Source organism: Enoplosus armatus, chromosome 19 (genome assembly GCF_043641665.1).
Source record: "Enoplosus armatus isolate fEnoArm2 chromosome 19, fEnoArm2.hap1, whole genome shotgun sequence".
Taxonomy (NCBI): Eukaryota; Metazoa; Chordata; class Actinopteri; order Centrarchiformes; family Enoplosidae; genus Enoplosus; species Enoplosus armatus.
In genome coordinates, this window is record NC_092198.1 from 9,815,372 (window position 1) to 9,833,961 (window position 18,590).

Sequence of the window (18,590 nt, forward strand, 5' to 3'; positions counted from 1 at the left end):
ACCACCAATGAACAAATTGCGGCGGTCCAAAAGAGTGAAAAGACAGGGAAATTTGGATTTCACAGTTGAGAATTGCCATCCTGGGTCAAAAACCACATATTCTTCTTCATGATTGTAATCAGAACTGACAGCAAGTGTGCTAGGATCCTTGGGTAGACTTATCAGACATAGGCTACTGACATATATAGACCAGAGACTCACTGTAATACAATGCCCGTACCTAATTACACTGAATTACATTTATCAAACCCAGTCCAACTTGGGTCCCAGATCAGGTCTTGGTTACTAGCAACCCAGTGGACAGACCTCTAAGGTCAGCTGAAGCAAAGAGAGGGTGGTTGAGTCAAATAATTAGGAGACATAGCCTAGTGTATGTCACATTATCAGCAACTAAAGTGAGCTCACACATGACCCTGATAGCTTGGAAGCAGGTCAAGTGGGCCTCTCTGTCCTGGCGATTTTACAAAAAAAATGTAGGCTACATTATGTATGTCAAGGCGAAGGAGCTAATGGGATCATTTTGAGTTCTGAGTAAAAGGTCTCCACCATAAGCCATAAAAACATATCTTTACAGGTGAAAAAATGCAACTTTAGGCCAAAAAGAGCAGGCTATTGAACCAAACCACGTGACATGATTATATCAAGTAGGCCAAGCTACTGGTTTGATTTTGCACTATTCCCAGGTTAAGACGATACACGCACTTATTGTGAAACTCCCAACCGGAACAGCCACGTGGTTGCGCGGTGTTTGACTTGACAGATGGCAGGCGAGAGACGCTCCTCTCGGCTGTCTCTCTCGGTCCGTTGGTCCATCCCGGTTCCCCATTGTCTCCTCTTTTCACTCCTTGAAGACAACCGACGAGACGACAAACTAAACTTAGCCGTTACATCGCCTTTTGTACGTTACGTTTGGAGACTTACCTCGACCTGAAATTTCACCCTGTCCCTCTCCGTCCGAAATGTGGACCTGCTTTTCTGTCTTTTCTTTTTCTTTTCTTTTAACGTTGTAGAGATTTATTCGCTGTAACGGAGGAGGCAGTGAATGAACCGACCAACGGCTGAGAAAACAGCGGCTGTGTTGTGGAGCTGAACCGGAGGAGAAGGACTTATTAGCCAGCAGAAGACGCCGATATCAGCTTCCAGTGGCTGTTGACAGATCACAACATCCTTGCAACAATTTTACTCTCCGTTTTCTGAGTGGATAAAACACCAAATTCAAGGGAGAGAAGAAGAAAAAAAGCAAAGATACTGGATTACAACCGTTTTACGGAGGAGGTTAAAGAGAAAACGTTGTGTTTTGTTTTTGGTGTGAATGAACCCTGGAGGATGTTGCCGCTACATGCCCGTTACTTCCCCTGAGAGGAGAGCAGAGGAGAGGAAGAGGAGCTCGTCTGTGAAAGGAGGCAGGGGCCACTTGCACTTGTTTTCTCCACCCTGAAACAAATTAGGCTGTTTCAATCAGGCAAAATACAAGCGGCGCTTACTCGGCATTATTAAACAAAAGAGCAGTTCATGTGGGGGAATATATCCATGTAATCTCTCATCATCTCTTTATAGCCTCTCGGTGTTTGTGTAAGTGGCTGCTGTACCGTTGCTGATTCGGCGTATTCAGATTAGACAAGGATGCGACTAATCGACCTGATTGGCCGGACTTTCTTAGTCCAGTAGGTGATGACTGGACACGTGGAGAGTCAGTTTATATGTGTCAGGAGACCCACATGATCAGAAATCTGAATTTATTCTCTGTCGTTGTCAATCAAATCAACCAAAATGCACCACACCAGCTGATTTATCAGACTATCAAGCTGCCTTCAGTTTGCAGAGGCTTGGAGGGGGTTTTCCTACATAACCAAGGTCTGTGGATACATCAAGAGCAATTTGTGGACTTGGATCATCCCCAGGGCCCACCTTCCATCTTTGATCCCTGACCTCCTGTGTGTTGGCAATCCAGGGGAACACATTTCAGGCTGTTTACCTGTCAGCAACCCCTCCATTTGAATGAAGTAGTAGCTTTTTATTCCCCTGAGCTCCAGCCAGTACAGGGGCTGCGCTCTGTTGGCTGAGGCCCGAGCAGTGAGCGCCTCTACCTGGGCTGCCAGCCAGCCAGACGGCCCTCGGGGGGCTTTTGGATTTTGAAGGTCCAGCTGGAGATTTGGGAGTTTTACCCAGAGTTTCTTCACCACGTGGGTCACTGGAGAGAGGGAGGAGGACACCATGGGGTGCTGTAGTGGCAGGTGCACCTTGGCCTTCATCTGTGGCATGCAGCTGGTAAGTGTGAAGATTGCTATTGATCCTGCACTGGCGTGGCTAAATGGGAATGGGAAGATCAATCAGGCGGAAGAAAGGGCTTCTTTTTTAAATCTTGTAAGTGAGTTCAACAAAAAAGTCATGACGAGGAAGAAAAGACACACTGGTGGCTAGACATGGAGCAGGTATGAGTGAATAGATGGATGGAGGGATGGATAGAGGGGAAAAGATGGATGACTGAAAGGTCACATTTCAGAAGTTAATATGTGTTTAAAAGGTCATGAGACAAGGTAGGATCTGATTTGAGGGACAGATTGAAGAATAGGTGGATTGAATGGCTGTTGATGGGAGCTCTAAGACGGCACTAAGAGTCCATATAGAGCAGTGATGGATAGATGGAGGCTGGGAGTGATAAATGGAGGCTGTGGAGGTAAAGGAGGGATGGATGGCAGATGGATAGATGTATGCGGCAGGTACGTGTGATTTATGGGAAAAAATGTATGGACAGAGGGAAGGAGGAAAAGACCTGATAGAAACTCAAGGAGTCAACTGCTGCCATTCTTCTCTGTGTCTGTCTCTCTTTGTATCTCATTCTCCCATCACCATCTGTGTCAATGGAAACTGGTGCCAGGCGAGACAATGGGGAGGAAGGGATGGGTCTTTAGGCGTGTATGTGTGCATACATGTGAGGATGTGCGAGTAGGAATGCATCACAGAAAAAGGGAGAGAAACTTAATGCAGCATTAAGTGAATGTTTTGGCTACTTAGAGGTAGCAGAACAAGCTACAACATTTAGGCTACATATTGTGGCCTAATAAACTTGATATGGCAAACATGTTAGCAAACAATTGCCTATTTACGGTACATGAGGAATATTAGCATTCATTTGGAATTGTGTTTCTGGCCAATGTAAGAATGTAAGTCCAATGTTCACTCTCCTATAGGCTCTGTTTTGGTCTTCACCAATTCCTGATGGAAAATATGAGGCTCTTTAGTTGCTAAATGCTCCACTATATTCATCAGCAAATCCATAACTTTGTCTGTTTGGTGCTGGACAGGTAGCGTACAGTGTAACTTTGTTGAAAACAACTGCAACTGTAAACAACACTGTTTAGTGCAGTGAGAGTGAACCAACACAGTTGTAGGCCCTAAAATTAAAACAATGAGCTGAAAGATGCTAAAACAGTCTGTAGAGCTGGAGGGGACTGCAGAGTTGGGTGAAAAATCTCTGTGAGTTGATCACCATGAGTGACACCTTTCACATTAAACATAATCATTTGACCTATTGTTTATATAGAAAATATTGATTAGTGCAGCTTTAATACAAAACACAAAGTTTTCACAAAACATTTTGACTTTTTACCAGCTGTCCAATGGTGGTTGCTTGCTGTTTTGATTGCTGTCATTATTAAGCTCCTCACCTTGTTTAACCAAAGGAGCATTAGTACACTGCATTGTATCGGCAAGAATAAGCTACAGTCGGAGAAATAAGTCCAGGCGAGATTCTCTGGAGGGAAAATCAGTACCTCAAGTAGGGAGGTTTAGGCAAAGTGGTACCACTCATGGCAAAATAGATCCTGCATTTCAGCAAACAAGAGTTTTTCCTCTATGCTTGTATAGAAACCGAAGACATGCTGTGATATAGAATGGGACAATGTATGGGCGTAAACATGAGCAGAAGTGCTTGTGCTGTAGCATTCCCAGCTCATGGAGTCATGTACAGTAAGTATGTGCAAACTGAAGACCTATTGTCATGTATGTGAGTAGGACACTGTTACAGACTTGATACCCTGTGTGTGTGAGCATGCATGTGTTTGTATCCCGTACAAAAGAGCACGATACATGAAAATCACCTATTTAAACCGTAGGATATTAATGTATATGTCCCTCGTTGTGTGAGTGTGTGCTCAGCTCTATTGTGCTATGAAATGGGAAATTGCTATGTGCATATAAGCTAACATGTCTACAGTGCAATGCAAATGAGATGGCCACATGTGCTCTACATACCCGAAACACGCCATTGTGTTATAAATGGGGATGCTGTGTATTTCCGTAGGTGAAGAAGAGGGCGGGTTTTTGAGTGTGTGTGTGTGTGTGTGTGTGTGTGTGCTTATGAATGAGATGCTGTCACAGTGATAGTCATTGTGTCTAATGCGGTGGAACTAATGCTATGCCATAGTCAACAACATGTTTTGCTCTGTTAACTGTTGTAATAGCTAAGCCAGCTGATACCACCGCTAGCTGAGCTGGAGGTCTAATGCTACTGTATGTTACAGTTTCCCCATGCACAGTTAGCTCTGTTATAACTGCATTTAGACAGAAGTCTCCTGATTGTGAAACCCATGTCTTCACAAAAAACACCAGTCCTCCACAGTATGTAAAGATATTAAGATAGTTTCAGTAGTTATGTACCCACTGGAAACCACACTGTCCACAATCCTCTTTGTTCAAAGCAACCTAATTGACCAAAAATTAAAAGACTTTTTCCCTCTGCTTGCTTCTCTGCTTAACCCCCCCCGCTGGAGGTAATTGTTTTTGCTACGTGAGCTTCCATCTAATAGTTGACCTCACAGAGTAGAAAACAATGCTGGTCAGTGTGTCTTATGTAGTGGAACTGATGTCTTATGTAAGTCTTAGCAGCAGTTTTCCTCACGCTTCATTAGCCAGGTTAATTGGTAAGATAGGTGAGGTGATGTCACTGTAGCTGAGCAGAGATTAATGATCCCAGTTGGAATCATGTGCACTTCACACACAGCTGACATCACCATGACGTCAGTCCCACCAGGTGAACTTCTGCCAGCTTGTGATCCAAATGAGAGTAAATGTAGTGTGTTCCTGTGTGCTAGGCTAATTAGTTACCTTTACGTTTACCAGATGATGTTTCAATTAATCGATGAATCATTTCATCTACAAAATACTTACAAATGCCCATCACACTTTTCTAAAGCTCAAGGTGACATCTTCAATTTGCTTATTTTGTCTGACAGACAACCCAAAACTCAAAGATATTCAATTTACTCTACACGAGAAGGAAACAAGAAGCAAATCCTCACAACTGAGAAGCAGGAACCAGAGAAGTTTGGCCTTTTTGCTTGAGAAAGTTATTTTCTGTCAATTACCAATTTCATTTATCGACTAATTGTTTCAGCTATATTTGAAAGGCTGATCATAAACTGAGGTGTCTCAGATTCAGTGGAAGATTGGCTTCTGTAATCATGTGATTTGGTTCTCACACTCAGGTGTATACATAGTGTTTTTTAAATCAACATGTCTGCTTGCAGTGAAAATCTTACTAATCCTGAAATAAGAGTTGGTTGTTGGTAATTTACATTGTTTTCAAGAGATTTTTTTAAACATTGCTTTTTAAGACTAATAGTTTACAATGATGTTAAAACATAGTTCTGGCAGTTTGACTTAAAATGCCTGTATCCCCAAGGATATGTTGGCTAAATGGGGGTACAAATGATAAAATTATATATTTAAAGGAACATTTCAGCATCCAGAAATACGCTTATTTGCTTTCTTTCCAAGAGTTAGATGTAAAGATCAGTACCTCCTTCTTATCTGTATGCCGCAGTAAAGCAGAAGCTATAGCCAGCAGCGGGTTAGCATGCTAGCCAGATTCAGTCCAAACGTAATAAAATCTGCACCTCTAAAGCTGGCTAATTAACACTTTATATCTCGTTTGTTTAGTCAGTACAAAACCAAAGTGTAAAAACGGTTTTACGGGGAGTTATGTGACAGACCACTTTTTGGCCGGGCGCAGTTTACCGGCAACCAGCGGAGAATCCAATAAGTCACCGCGGCGGTCAAGAAATAGTCCCGCACAATTAAACAAAGGAGATATTAATATTTATCAATCTTCTTCTTGTACAGTACAAGTTTGCATGTAACACATGCAAACTCTAAAAAGTGCATCATATTGCTGTGAGCAGATCAGACAGGAAGATTATAAAGTTGGATGACAAAAAACAGAGCAGAGCAAGAAGATCATAGCAGATCAGATGGAGTTTTTACCTACACCTTTTTCACACACACACACACACACACACACACACACACACACAGATACACATATGCCACTGGTGACTCACTTTCTTTGGCGATGGTTGTGGTCCTTGTTGCTATATCAGTCCACACACCCACCAGCTGCTGTCACAAAGATGATGACTAAATCATCCAATAGCGTGATAGGTAACAGGACAGCAACCGGTGGCGTCGCTCCATTGGCTGGTTCAGTGGAGCTTGTGCAGACGGTTGGTGGGAGTTTATGTTTATTGCACGTTAATTATATTGTTGGTGTGCAAGTTAATTGAATAAATGAATTACAGCTTTGCAATTCAGTGTAGTGCACAATTACTGTGAGATAATAATTCATTGATCCAATAGAATAGATCATTATAATTGATAATTCAAAAATAATCTTTGAAAATACACCTATCTTTGTACAACACCTGTACAAGATAAAGATTGTATTCATGTACTGTAACAAGGTTGGACATATACAGCACCCATAGGCTATCTGAGAGACAGTGTTTGTCTGTCTGTGGCAGTACGCTCCTGTGACATTTCCACCATTGAGGGACATAATGAATAATTTACCACTTGGAAGCTGCGACATGAATGCAGAAATTGTATCTCTGCATGTGAGCCGTGTGTGTTACCTGATTGCAAAACAGTGACTGTGCAGTCATTCAAACCCATAAGTCAATACTTGCATTTCCGAAAGAAACTCCAGATAAATCAATGTTGATTTTCCAGAAACATACTTAAAAGTTATTTTGACTTTGGAAATACAGGCAAACACCAATTTCCACAACTTGAAATAAAATAGAAAACATTTACTGGTGTCTTCGGTTTAATCATTTCCGTTGGGTTGGTTTGCAAATTGGAATAAATTGTCCATTTAAATTCAAATATTGCAGCTTTGCAAAAAGGTCCTCCCATCCATATCATTTTTTAGCAATATTCAGTCACAGTTATTTTGCAATATGCTGGATAGGCATCATGCTGTTGGTTTTTCAGCATTTTGAAGCAAATCCACTTTGAGGATGCTTTGAGTTGAAAGCGAACGCAGCTCCTGCACTCTGGCAACAAACATAATCTTCAGACCTCCTTCCTCATTGCCACAACTCAGTGAGATAAAAAGACTTTGCTATCCTTTATGTACAACGCCGCTTTCAACAAGGGCCACACACAATCTCAGCTCTGAGTCTATAGATTTTCTGTCGCTTTTTCTTTTTTCGCAGTCTCTAATTTGTCAGTCTCTTTTCCCTCAGGCCTCTGTCTTCTTATATATGCCCAATCTCCCAGTGTATGTCTTTCTTGCCTTTTTCATCTCTTCATCTGTCTCCACCTCCTCTGTCTCTCTGTGTCTGCTTGGAGGAATACAGCCATCAGACCTTGGCCACTGACTTGACTGGCAATTCATTCAATGTGTTTCAATAGTTGGTGAACAAAACAAGCTTTCATGTACTGGTTCTGTTGAGCACTGTTCCACTGTGCCAAATCAGACGACGTTACACCTCGAACCTTGTAGATCTGTCCAAGCTGCATTCATGTTGCTCAGTTTGTTCTCTGCGTTTAAGGGGTATTTTACTTTTACGGCTTTCAACTGTCAATAAAATACAATGTCTTGAAAGTGCTGGACTTTTGAGAAATTGCTGGTGAAAATCAGTAAGGTGGTTTTAAGGCAGTAGGCACTGACAACTGGGAACAGGCTTTTTTCTGCCTTGTTTGAGCTACTGTTGATGAATTTTGTACCTGGCACATATTTTTAAATTTTGACTGTTTGCTGTTTCGCAACCCCCTTAGCTAATATTGCTACACAAGCTTTCCACTCTCACAAGGCATATAGGCAGTTTGGAATGATAACTGCAGATTTTGAGTGATAAATCTGTAACAATGGGTCCTTGAGTTCACACAGACGTACACAACAGCAGATTGTGTATTTTGTCAACTGAATTTACGTCTGTTTATCAGCAGGGACTAGCTAGCTTAAGCTAACGCTAACACAAAACCCCTTAACGTTTTTTTGTTTGGTTTTATTTATTTTTCTTCATTCGTATAGAATATGAATGAAGGACAAGGGGTGTTTTGTCGTATGCTGTACAGATTGTGAAGCCCTTTGTGGCAAATTGTGATTTTTGATATTGGGAGTATATAACTAAAATTGACTTGATTTGACTTGACTAAGATGGTTAAAACTCAGTTCTCAGCTGACTTTTTAATGCTTCCAGCAGATTCAATTTAAAACAAAATAAAGAAAAAAAGGCTTGATAGATGGAAAATCGTTGTTTTGGGTTGGGGTTTAGCGACTGGTCAGTTTGTGTATATAAGTGTGTCTGAGTGTATCCTTTGAAGTCGTGCAGTTGAAACCAACACACCAACATCAGATTCATTAGCATTTATGAGCTTTGCTACCTAATTTTATCTTCAGATGCTTGTAAGGTACAGACAGAAAAACAACAGGCCAATTAACCTGCACCAGTAAACAGTGGTTAAATTGCGACTGTTTTTTGCAGTGGTGCAGAAGTAATATTTCTGCTGCAGGAATTACACCTGCAGTGGCAGAACTCTCCCAAAACAATTACAGTGCTATTGACAGTCAGCCTCACTAGGAGATGTTCAGTTTATTTCAGGGCAATGTGCTGTGGTGCTGTGATACACATTATCGTAGGTCAGACAAATGAACCTGCTCTGTTCAAGCTAACAGATATTTTAATTGCTCTGTCGGAAACCTCTGCTTCCTCTACTTCAGGACACTGACACAGAATGAAAGTACTTCTTCCTTTCTTAGTTCACAGCATTGATTTTAATCTCTTGTTCTTTGCAAGGAGCTTAAAATCTATCTATCCTCAAATGCTGAATTATTTTACAGTTGTGTGTTTTAAACACCAAATAATGCCTGCATCAAAAAGTGTAAGTAGCAGGACAAGCTTAGCTTCACACTGCTGTTGATAGCAATACACTGCGTGCATAATCAGGGTGGTCTGTTGTCATGGTGAACAGTCGTCTCTTGGGGGAGGGTCTGAAAACTCGGCATGATCAAAAGTTTCTGTGTCTGCAAATCCAAGTTTCTTTGCATTAGTTGTCTTCTATGTTCCACTCATAACAAACATGGATAAAATTAACTACAGGCCCATCCCAGATGTTCTTCCTATATCACATCTAATTTAATTGAAGCTGTCAAAGATGAAAAGTTTTAGCATCTGGAAGGTCTGAGATTTTGTGATAAATTGTTAGCAAATACAACTGTATGAGGAGAAAATCTTGGTCTGGTCTACTTACGCTGTTTGATTGTAAATGTGGTACCATGTTTGTTGTGCTGGGAAAAAAAACATCCACCAGCCAAAGAAGTCGGTCAAAAAGCTGTCAGCAAACAGCACGTAATTCTGCACGACCTGCAGTCTTCAAATTCAGTCAATACATTAAGGTTTGGAAAAAGACCAACCTTTGTGATGGAAAATGTGTAGTAAGGTGTATTTTATGCTGGAATGTGTCCAAGAGCAGAGCAGAAGGCTGTTAGAGCCTGCTGCTACTGATGACAAGGTCTTTCACAAAACATCTGGAGGTGACAGAGCTTCTCTCTTCACCAATTGATCTCTGATGGCTTAGATAGAGTAACGGAAGTGTGTAGTTGTCTGAGCATTTGACCCCTACTCTTAGCTCCTGGTATCATATTTAAGTCAATGAGTCGCTTGTGCTGTAGAGGGTTGTAGACTCTTCCCCTTTCCTACCTAGCCAGTGCTCCAAGAGCATCTGTAATCCAATGTGTTGTCTCATACAGAGTTTGTCTTATAGTCTGCTCTGACAGGCTGTTTCTGGGTTTTCTGTCCATATTCTAAGCTACTACGTTACTGGATAGTATTTTTGATTACTATTTTTTTACATGAAGCCTCATTAAACTGTATTTTTGTTTTGTTTTTTGCTATTTAAAACACTGTCTCGTCATAAAATTTCAAGAAACCAGCCAATGCTAACACCAGCAAGCTAACATGCTCACAATGACGATGCTAACATGTTAAGCTGGTAAAATGTTTACTATGTTTACTATCTCAGTTTAATGTGCTAGCATACTGAGATTTGCTTATTAGCAGTAAACAGAAAACAGACAGCACAGTCGAAGCTGATGAGAATTTCATTTTTTTTTAAGGTATTTGGTTATAAACCAAAGTATTTGACAAATTGATCACCAAAACTATTGCAGTTCATCCTGATGGGGACATCAATGTCTGAACCAAATTTTATGGCAACCCATCCAATACTTTTCACTCACATGTGAACTTCATGGTGGCACTTGAGGTTAAGTCAGGGGATCATCAAAGCTTCCTTCCTCTGGGGACTAAGAATGTCTCTCAAGAAAATTAGAGAAATCTGTCCAATAGTGGTTTCAAAACAGTGTTTTAGGGTCCTTTCACACCTACTTCATTTGGTCCGAACTTCTGGACTTTTCAGTTTGTACCTTCCCCGGTCCACGGTCCTAACCAAACTGCCGAACCTTGGTCAGACAAAAAGAGGTATTCTCAGTCCAGATCAAGTTGAAGCATGGTAGCGGTTCGTTTCTGACCAATTATAGGAAGGTCTGGCAGGCTGTTGTCAGAACGGGAAAAAGGGTTAGGGTTAGAAATGAGCCACGGCAGCACATGGGGAGAAGAGGAGACCAGATGTTAAATTGACATTTGGTCAGGTTTGGTAGTAATGCCATAATAATAACATAGTGGCAATGAAATTAATCGGTGCATTCATTTTTCTCCATTCATTCAAACTGCAATAGAGGCCTACCCGCTGAATTGACAACATGTCAACGTCTGACGCACAGCCATCTACAAACCAATCAACTGGAAGTATAGGGAGATAAAGCTCATGTAGGTGATGGCGACAGGACGTAGCTATGTTGTGTAGTTCTTTATTTGCAATGTGAAACCAAATCCAACTGGATCAAATGTACACGATGTAACAAAAACACTGAGTTGAAGATCTTTTACATGTAATCTATTTCCACAAGATCACCTCACCAGCAGCAGGCTCACTGCAGCACCACTGTTCTGCTTTTTACTTTGGAAAGCTTTCTCATAAACTGCAATTTTCCACCATAGATGTTTTTATTGTAAAAACAACAGAAGTTCTTCTCCCAGCTGTGGCATGTCTTGCATTTGGCAGCTCACAGAAAGGGTGGAAAACCATGATACTGTATCAACTCCACTGTCATCATAACACAGTCTGAAATGGTGGAAGAGTGGGATCGCGAAAAAGTGAAATCTTTTTAGTTTGAGCTGAAAAAGCTGACTCAATCTGTATTCTTCCACAGCTCAGTGGAGGCTTTAAATTGAACCCTTACACAGTTGGATTATTTTTTCTATAGTCTCAGTGATACTGACACGCATAGTGTGAAACCATATCCACTGTATAGACCACTGTTGTGCCTCTATATGTGGCACTATTCTGTACTGAAGCACACAATGTTATCTAACAACAAACACTGCTAATTCTTACTGAATAGTGTGATTGTAATAATTGATATGTGACTTTGTTCAGATATGCCTCCAAACCACCACGGTTACATATGCAACATGTTTGGTTGAAAACTTGTGACATTTACTGTAATAGAGAGTAGTAATAGAGTGGGACATGCTGCCGGTTCTGGAAGTATTTTTCGCATGTCCAAAGTTTTCTTTAATGATATCCTCAGTAATTCTCAACATAGAAATACACCATTCTCCTGGATAATGTAACAACCCTATAGGTTTGTGTTATGGCTTTCAAGTTCTTGAAAGAATTATAGAAACAGAAAAAAAACATGTTTTTTCTGTTAGTTTGGTATGACGAGCCTCAGCCACCGACGTGTATGAAGAGGAAGCCAGTCATTTCAGAACTGTAGCTAATTTAAAACACTTAATCATATGAATCCACAATTGACCCAGGATCCGAAACTTAGTTCAGTTTTTTAGTTGCAGATTTTTACACGTAACATGTAGGAAAAGCACAGGTGTAAACACTAAAATGAATGATGGCTGAATTCCATTCAGCTGCTCCGTTTTCAGGGTCCTTGTATTGTCCATACTGGCTCATTGTCACACTGTCATGGCGTACTGGGACACTTGAATAGAGCTGAGCCATTGTTAATAATGTTATTAGTAACACCTGTGCTTTTCCTACCTGCTGTAAAAAAAGGGCCTATTTTTAGCTTCCATCCACCTTTTAGCGGCACAAAAGATGTAATTTGAAGACTGGCAGTGGCATGTTTCCTACCTTGGGAATTGCTGTTAATATCTTACATTATGTTTTGTTTTTTTCTGAAAGAACCAGATATTTTCTAATGCAGTTGTTGCTCCAACTGTCACCTAATATTGTGTATGGAGAAAATGAATGGGACTCTCCCGAAATACCTCCTCCCAAATCGCAAGTCCCTTGATTCTGTTTTTCATTTTAAGTGTATTCTTTGCAGCAACAGCAGTTATTTCATCTGTGATGCAAGACACAAAGATGCAATGTATCAAAAGATAATACAGCGTGTGGCAAACTTCACAGGGGCTCCCTCCTCAGAACACAAAGCTCAGATACAAACGTAATATCATTTATCCACAGTTATTTGTCTGAATCATGGCACATAATAATGTTTTGAATCCTTCAAAGCTTTCTTTAATACATGACAGTAATGAGTGTTTTTATGAACCTACATTTTCAAAGTTATCCTTACTGCAACCTCAAAATCCTTCGAAACCTTACAAAGCTGCTGCAGCCAGCCACATTCGATTGCTTGTTCCTTAAGAGTAATCTGGTGGCCAATTTCAATCTCCCTGCATCATATTCCTGAGTCCTGACCACATCTTTGAAAATCGCCGCCGGTTTCATGTCGACACTCCGGCAGCGGACAGTGAGAGGAAAGTGAGGCGATGACATGCAGCAAAGGTCATGTGGTGGATCTGAGCGGGCGATACCACAGGTGCGTGTGCCTGCCGAGCTGCAAAGATGTGTATCGACGGTGCTGGAAGCTGACCTTGTGCGTGACCACCACTGATGGATGAGCTGAGATGGTGTTTGGCCAAATACTGCTGCCTCAATATTTACGCACAGGCAGACAGGCAGGCAGACAGCTTGACATAAAGGGTGGGGTGGGGGGGGGCGCAGACAGACATACAGCCAGACACTTGCTTTTTCTTTCTGTTTTATTTTAATACACTTCAAACTGTTGCGGTGCCGACTCTCTGCTGCTTGCTGTTCCTGTATTGCTATTTACCCCTCAAGGTGAAACACTCCCCTATTGTTCTCTGAGAGCTCATATCCTGTTGATGTAGTTGTTGCTATTGTTGTTGTTGCCGTGAATCCTGATATTCCGCCTGCGCAGTCGTTTTGATCTTATTACATCAAAGGAGTGTTTGAATTATAATGGCGAGCGACTGCAAAGCAGTGCCTCGAGCTTCATTACACATAATTATGAGATGGAGATATGACTGGTGTCAGATGAACACCTCCAATCTGGAGAAAAAAAACATCATCTTCAGAATGACACTGACATTTTGTTAAGTCTAATGGATTTTGTGGGGGTTGGGAAAGTTGCTCAACACAGACAGGAGTATGAAATTATCAACACTTGATATTTAGCTGAAAAAGCAAAATAAAAAATTTGGTTTTCAGATGCGAGTAGTGATAAAATTTCATTTTGCTGTTTTTCTTGCTGTTCGCTACAGAAGTAAATTTTATTTCTACTAACGATCTCCCATCAGCAGTAAACTTACCCCTGATAAAACATCTTCTTAGACAGTCTATAAACTTGTAGACATACATAAACAAACTTGTAAATTGCTCTCAAAGTATGTCCAATTTTATTCCATTCAACTTCTTTCTTTCTCTTTTGGTTTCTTATTCTGTGCCACCATATTTTTCTCGCTCTGCATCATTATTGCCCTTGTTGCCTTGTAATTTTTCTCTCTGCGTCTCTCAATCTTTCTCCCAGGCGTGCTCTCTCCTTTATTCTCTCTTTCGCTGCTCTGCACAGTCTCTCCCGGGCCATTTGAGTTGCTCAGGGAGCTGTGAAAACGATGTCTGTGTGTCTTTGCGTCTGCATCCTGTAGGGAGTGCTTTTGTGTGTGTATGTGTGTGTGTGTGTTCACGTGCAGGGACAGCAGAGGCGGTGGAGCGTGTTAAGTCTTGCTGTAGAAGCCCTTCGACTGGGATAAGGAGCCGAGGGAGGAAGGAGGGAGGGAAGAATGGATGATTGGATAGATATATTCATAGAGGATAGATGAATGTCTGTGTGTGGATCGATATTGGGATGGAGGGATTGAGATTTGGATGAATGAATGGAGAGATTGGCCGGGGGAGACGAGCTGGGGAAGCAGGGGAGGGCCAGATGATAACAAGAGAGGACGGATCGATGATGGATGGATGCCCAAGATGTATGGATGAACAGATGATTAATGGATGAATGGGTCGTTTAACACTGCAAAGTTATCAGTAATGACCAAAGATGGCGGACAGTGGAAAGAGCCAAATGTGTTGGCTGTTGACTTTGTGAAAGTGGAGCAAATAATGTGTACATGCTGTAGTCTGACAGCAGGCAGCGGTAGTTTAGAGCCTATCAAAGACCATCCCAAAGACCACTAAGCCAAATAAGGGCAGGAATCCAAAAGGCTCCTTAGCGGCCACTAGAGGCCGTGCCACTCTTTACACCCAACCAGACCAAAGTAGTTTCAACAGCAAGCTAATCTGCTAGCATGTTTGCTGCAGGTCTGCTTTCCCCCCTTGAATCGTCTTCTTGGCATTAACATTTGGCTGTGCAAGCTGTTATTACAGTGCTATCTTATAGACCACACTGGCCTTTATAAATCCAGGGGTGGGTTTGACAATGGTGCTTTATGAGTTTTTATTGAAAAATGTTTCAATGGATACATTTCAGTAGGAACTGATTATTGAAAAGGACATTTTCTGTCTTTTTACTGCAGTGGCATTCAGCTGTGTCCCCTTCATTATCTGATATTTCTCCAGCGAGACATTGTGAACAGAGCTGATGGAAGTCTCTCGCTGGGCTACAGACCCACGCGTTAAAGACCTTGGGAGAAGACTGTGATAGTAGAACTGTAATAAACTGGAGTAACTTATATTGAATGGATAGTTTGTTTTTCTCATAATCATCTTTTTACATTATGAGTTTCTGCACTAATTACCTGACCTGTTACTGATGCCTTCGGGTGTCTCTCTATTTTACACAACTCTCCCTCGCCTTCCTCTTGCTTTGATGTAATTGGCTCACAGTCAGAGGGAGCGGGCAGTGGCCAGAAAGTGAAAAAGTTTGAGATCAGGCCAAAACCAAAGGTTATTGTCGGGAAAAGTAAGCCAGCCAATATGGTCTGTGACCTTATTGATTTATCTACTAAAGATTTACTGTCACTTGGTCAATATAGACTCTTCCTCAGGTTCAGGGGTTCGATTCACACAAGGACCAAGGATCCAATTTTTAACCCTGACTCCATCCATTCTTCTGATCATTCTGATTTTTCTGTTCCGGCTGCCGTGAGAAAGCAGAGTCAGTGTTGAAGCAGATCTTTCTGTCCTTTACATTTAAGAGTTTACAGTGAAATAATTCTCTTTCTGTCTTTCACAATACTTGTGCCACCGAGTGCATCTAGCACCGAGTACCAAGATGACAAGGAGGCGGTTGCCTTAGGCAACAAGAGGGAAGCTTTAGGCCATTATCATGCCAAGAAATGGGAGATCACCTCAAATTCATAGTGAGAATAAATAAGAAAAGACCTTTGACATACAATTTTACACAATAGAATCATATCTCTCTCTTTTCTTTATCTGTGATTTCAAATGCCATCTGCTTATTTGTCAAATTAAAAGTTACTAGTTTCGTATCTCTTAAACAGTTTGTCTAATAAGAATATATAAAAATCCTCAAAATCTTTGTTCAGTTTATTGAAAAGTTTTTTTAACTTATTTTCAACACTTTGGACTTCAGTGCAGCAACACAACAGATGGTACAGCATGTTTTTTTACAAGGTAGTGTAGCACCATGCCTATATTTGATGATACCCAACACAATGTCTCTTTCTATGACCGACATTATTTCCAAATGTTTTTACATTCATGCTTAAAAAGTTACATCCTGGTTGTATTTGTACTTCTGTAACATTTGGCAGGAGAATTTAAAAGCTAAAGAGAAACAGATGTACCTTTTCTCCTCACTCTGTTGTGTCCTCTGTCTACTGGACCGTGTATGTTTGTTGAATGCAACTCACAATGACTAGCCATAGGTTTAACAGTTAAAAGAGTAGTTTGACAATTTTGGAAATATGCTAAATTGCCTTCTTGCTGAAAGTTACATGAGAACACGAGAACATGCTTCAAGGTATCAGAGTGCTAATGCTAAGCTAAGCTAATTGCCCCCTGCCTCTAGCCTCATATTTAGCAGACAGACATAACAGTGGTATTGATCTTCTCATCAAACTCTCGGCAAGAAAGTGAATAAGCCAAAATGTCCTTTAAGTTGTGTATTCTGTGGCTGCCAAATTTGCATTGGCAAAATAACCCATCTCTACATCTTTTCTGTTTTATACATTAGTTAATTGTGCTTTGGGCTACAGCAATTATTTTTTTTTTGATTGATTAATGAAATGGTCTAAAAATGTCAGGAATGTGTTGTAAAATGGCTATTCAACCCCCAAAATATATAGACAGTATTTTTAGTATTTAGTATTTTTTAGACCTTATTCAACTAACACACCAGATATACATGACTCAGGGACAAACTGCTTCCAGTTCCTTATGCTTCGTGTGTGTATGTTGCATGTAGATGGCATCTTCCATTTTGACAAGTGCATTTGTGTTTTCAAAACACAAGATTAAGCACATCATTTTACATCCCTGATACTTGTTAGCCTCTGCGTTTTGGTAGCGTGAAAAAACAACAGCGTGTTTTGACAGCAGCTTTGTTTTCTGTGACGGGTCACATTTTTACTGCAGCCTGCCAAGGTCTTCTGTCGCTTCTCCAAAAGCTGCCATTATTTTGATCTATAAATATATTAGTTGGGTCTTTGTTCTCTTACAAACACACACACACACACACACACACACACAAATGAACATTGCCAAGCAATGCACAAAATTCATAACCATGCACTGCCAGGCATGTTCGCACAGACGCTGAGATGCAGTCTTGCTGTTTTTTTGCTCTTGCAACATGAATCCATAGAATCCGCTTCTCCTTGCATGGTCCCTGAAGGCACCATTGAAGAAGAGTTTTGTTTCAGTTTTGAATCCCTTTAAGGACTAGAGAAGATATTGGGTGATGTGTGAGAGCAGAAAGAGCTCAACATCGCACTTTCATCTTTAACAGTAATCATTTTTCCTCCACCACTCATCCCTCTCTCATGGCCTCCTCTCCTCTCTCCTCCTCTCCTCCCTCTCCCTCTCAGTATGAATTGATTTAGTCTTATTACCTTACACACCTGCCCTCTGGTTTTGCTCCACTCTTATCTCTCTCTCCCTCACATAGACACACATATAACAACTACCGCCTTCCATTTTCTTCCCCTGCTCCCTCTGTCATACTCACACATTCACAAACACACACAGACACAGTAATCAGATCCGGCAATCTCTTGTATTTTTGAATACGGCAGCTAAAGTGAGATACGGATACGGTCTCAGCTTTCAGCCCGGGTTTCCGTATCACCATATCAGCCAAACTGTAGTCACGTCTCACCAAAATAGAAGCGCAGTATGTTTTTGAATGCAGGAGACATGGTGGTGGCAGCAGTGTTCAGTGTGTGTGTGTGTGTGTGTGTCAGTAGCATGCCATTAACACTAACAGGGTTAGGGCTTTGAATCCCACAGGGCCACCTGTATTAAAACTGGACACACTGGCATTATGCAACACTTAAGGTAAAAATACCACAAAAAATAGAATATATGAATATATATTGAACATATAGTGAAATAACCTTGATGCTTTTATAATGGTATATTTTGAATCATAGACCATAACTGTATATACCAATTAGATAATATTTTCCCTCCCTATTTCAATAGAAAGTTAAAAATGGAGTACAAGATTACTACATAATTATTCAACAAGCCCTCATACCTGCTGTCAAGAACGAAATAGGTTGTTGGTCATACAATGCCTTCAAGACATGACTGTTGAAGAATTACTCATATGACCACCCATGCCTACCTATCTGTCCTAAGACGCCATGCTATGTCTTACTTTGCAAAGTGGAGGGTTATTTTTCCAGCTTCCAAGTTTCCAAGTTTCTGAAAGTAGGAACCCATCATGCACCTCTGAGGTTTGGTGGGCATGAAACGCTCCTGGTTGAATCATCATTATAAAAGATGAG

The 18,590-nt window shown here is 41.0% G+C and overlaps 1 protein-coding gene across 2 annotated transcripts in view; it reads left to right on the forward strand.

The window, feature by feature from the left end:
- Positions 1 to 2,214: 2,214 nt before the first annotated feature.
- The window catches only part of nkain2 (sodium/potassium transporting ATPase interacting 2), a 62,314-nt gene continuing 45,938 nt past the window's right edge, over positions 2,215 to 18,590 (forward strand). For both annotated transcript variants that reach the window (XM_070925810.1, XM_070925811.1), the window contains exon 1: positions 2,215 to 2,268. In XM_070925810.1, the coding sequence (XP_070781911.1) occupies positions 2,215 to 2,268 (54 nt within the window). The remainder of the gene's footprint in view (positions 2,269 to 18,590) is intronic.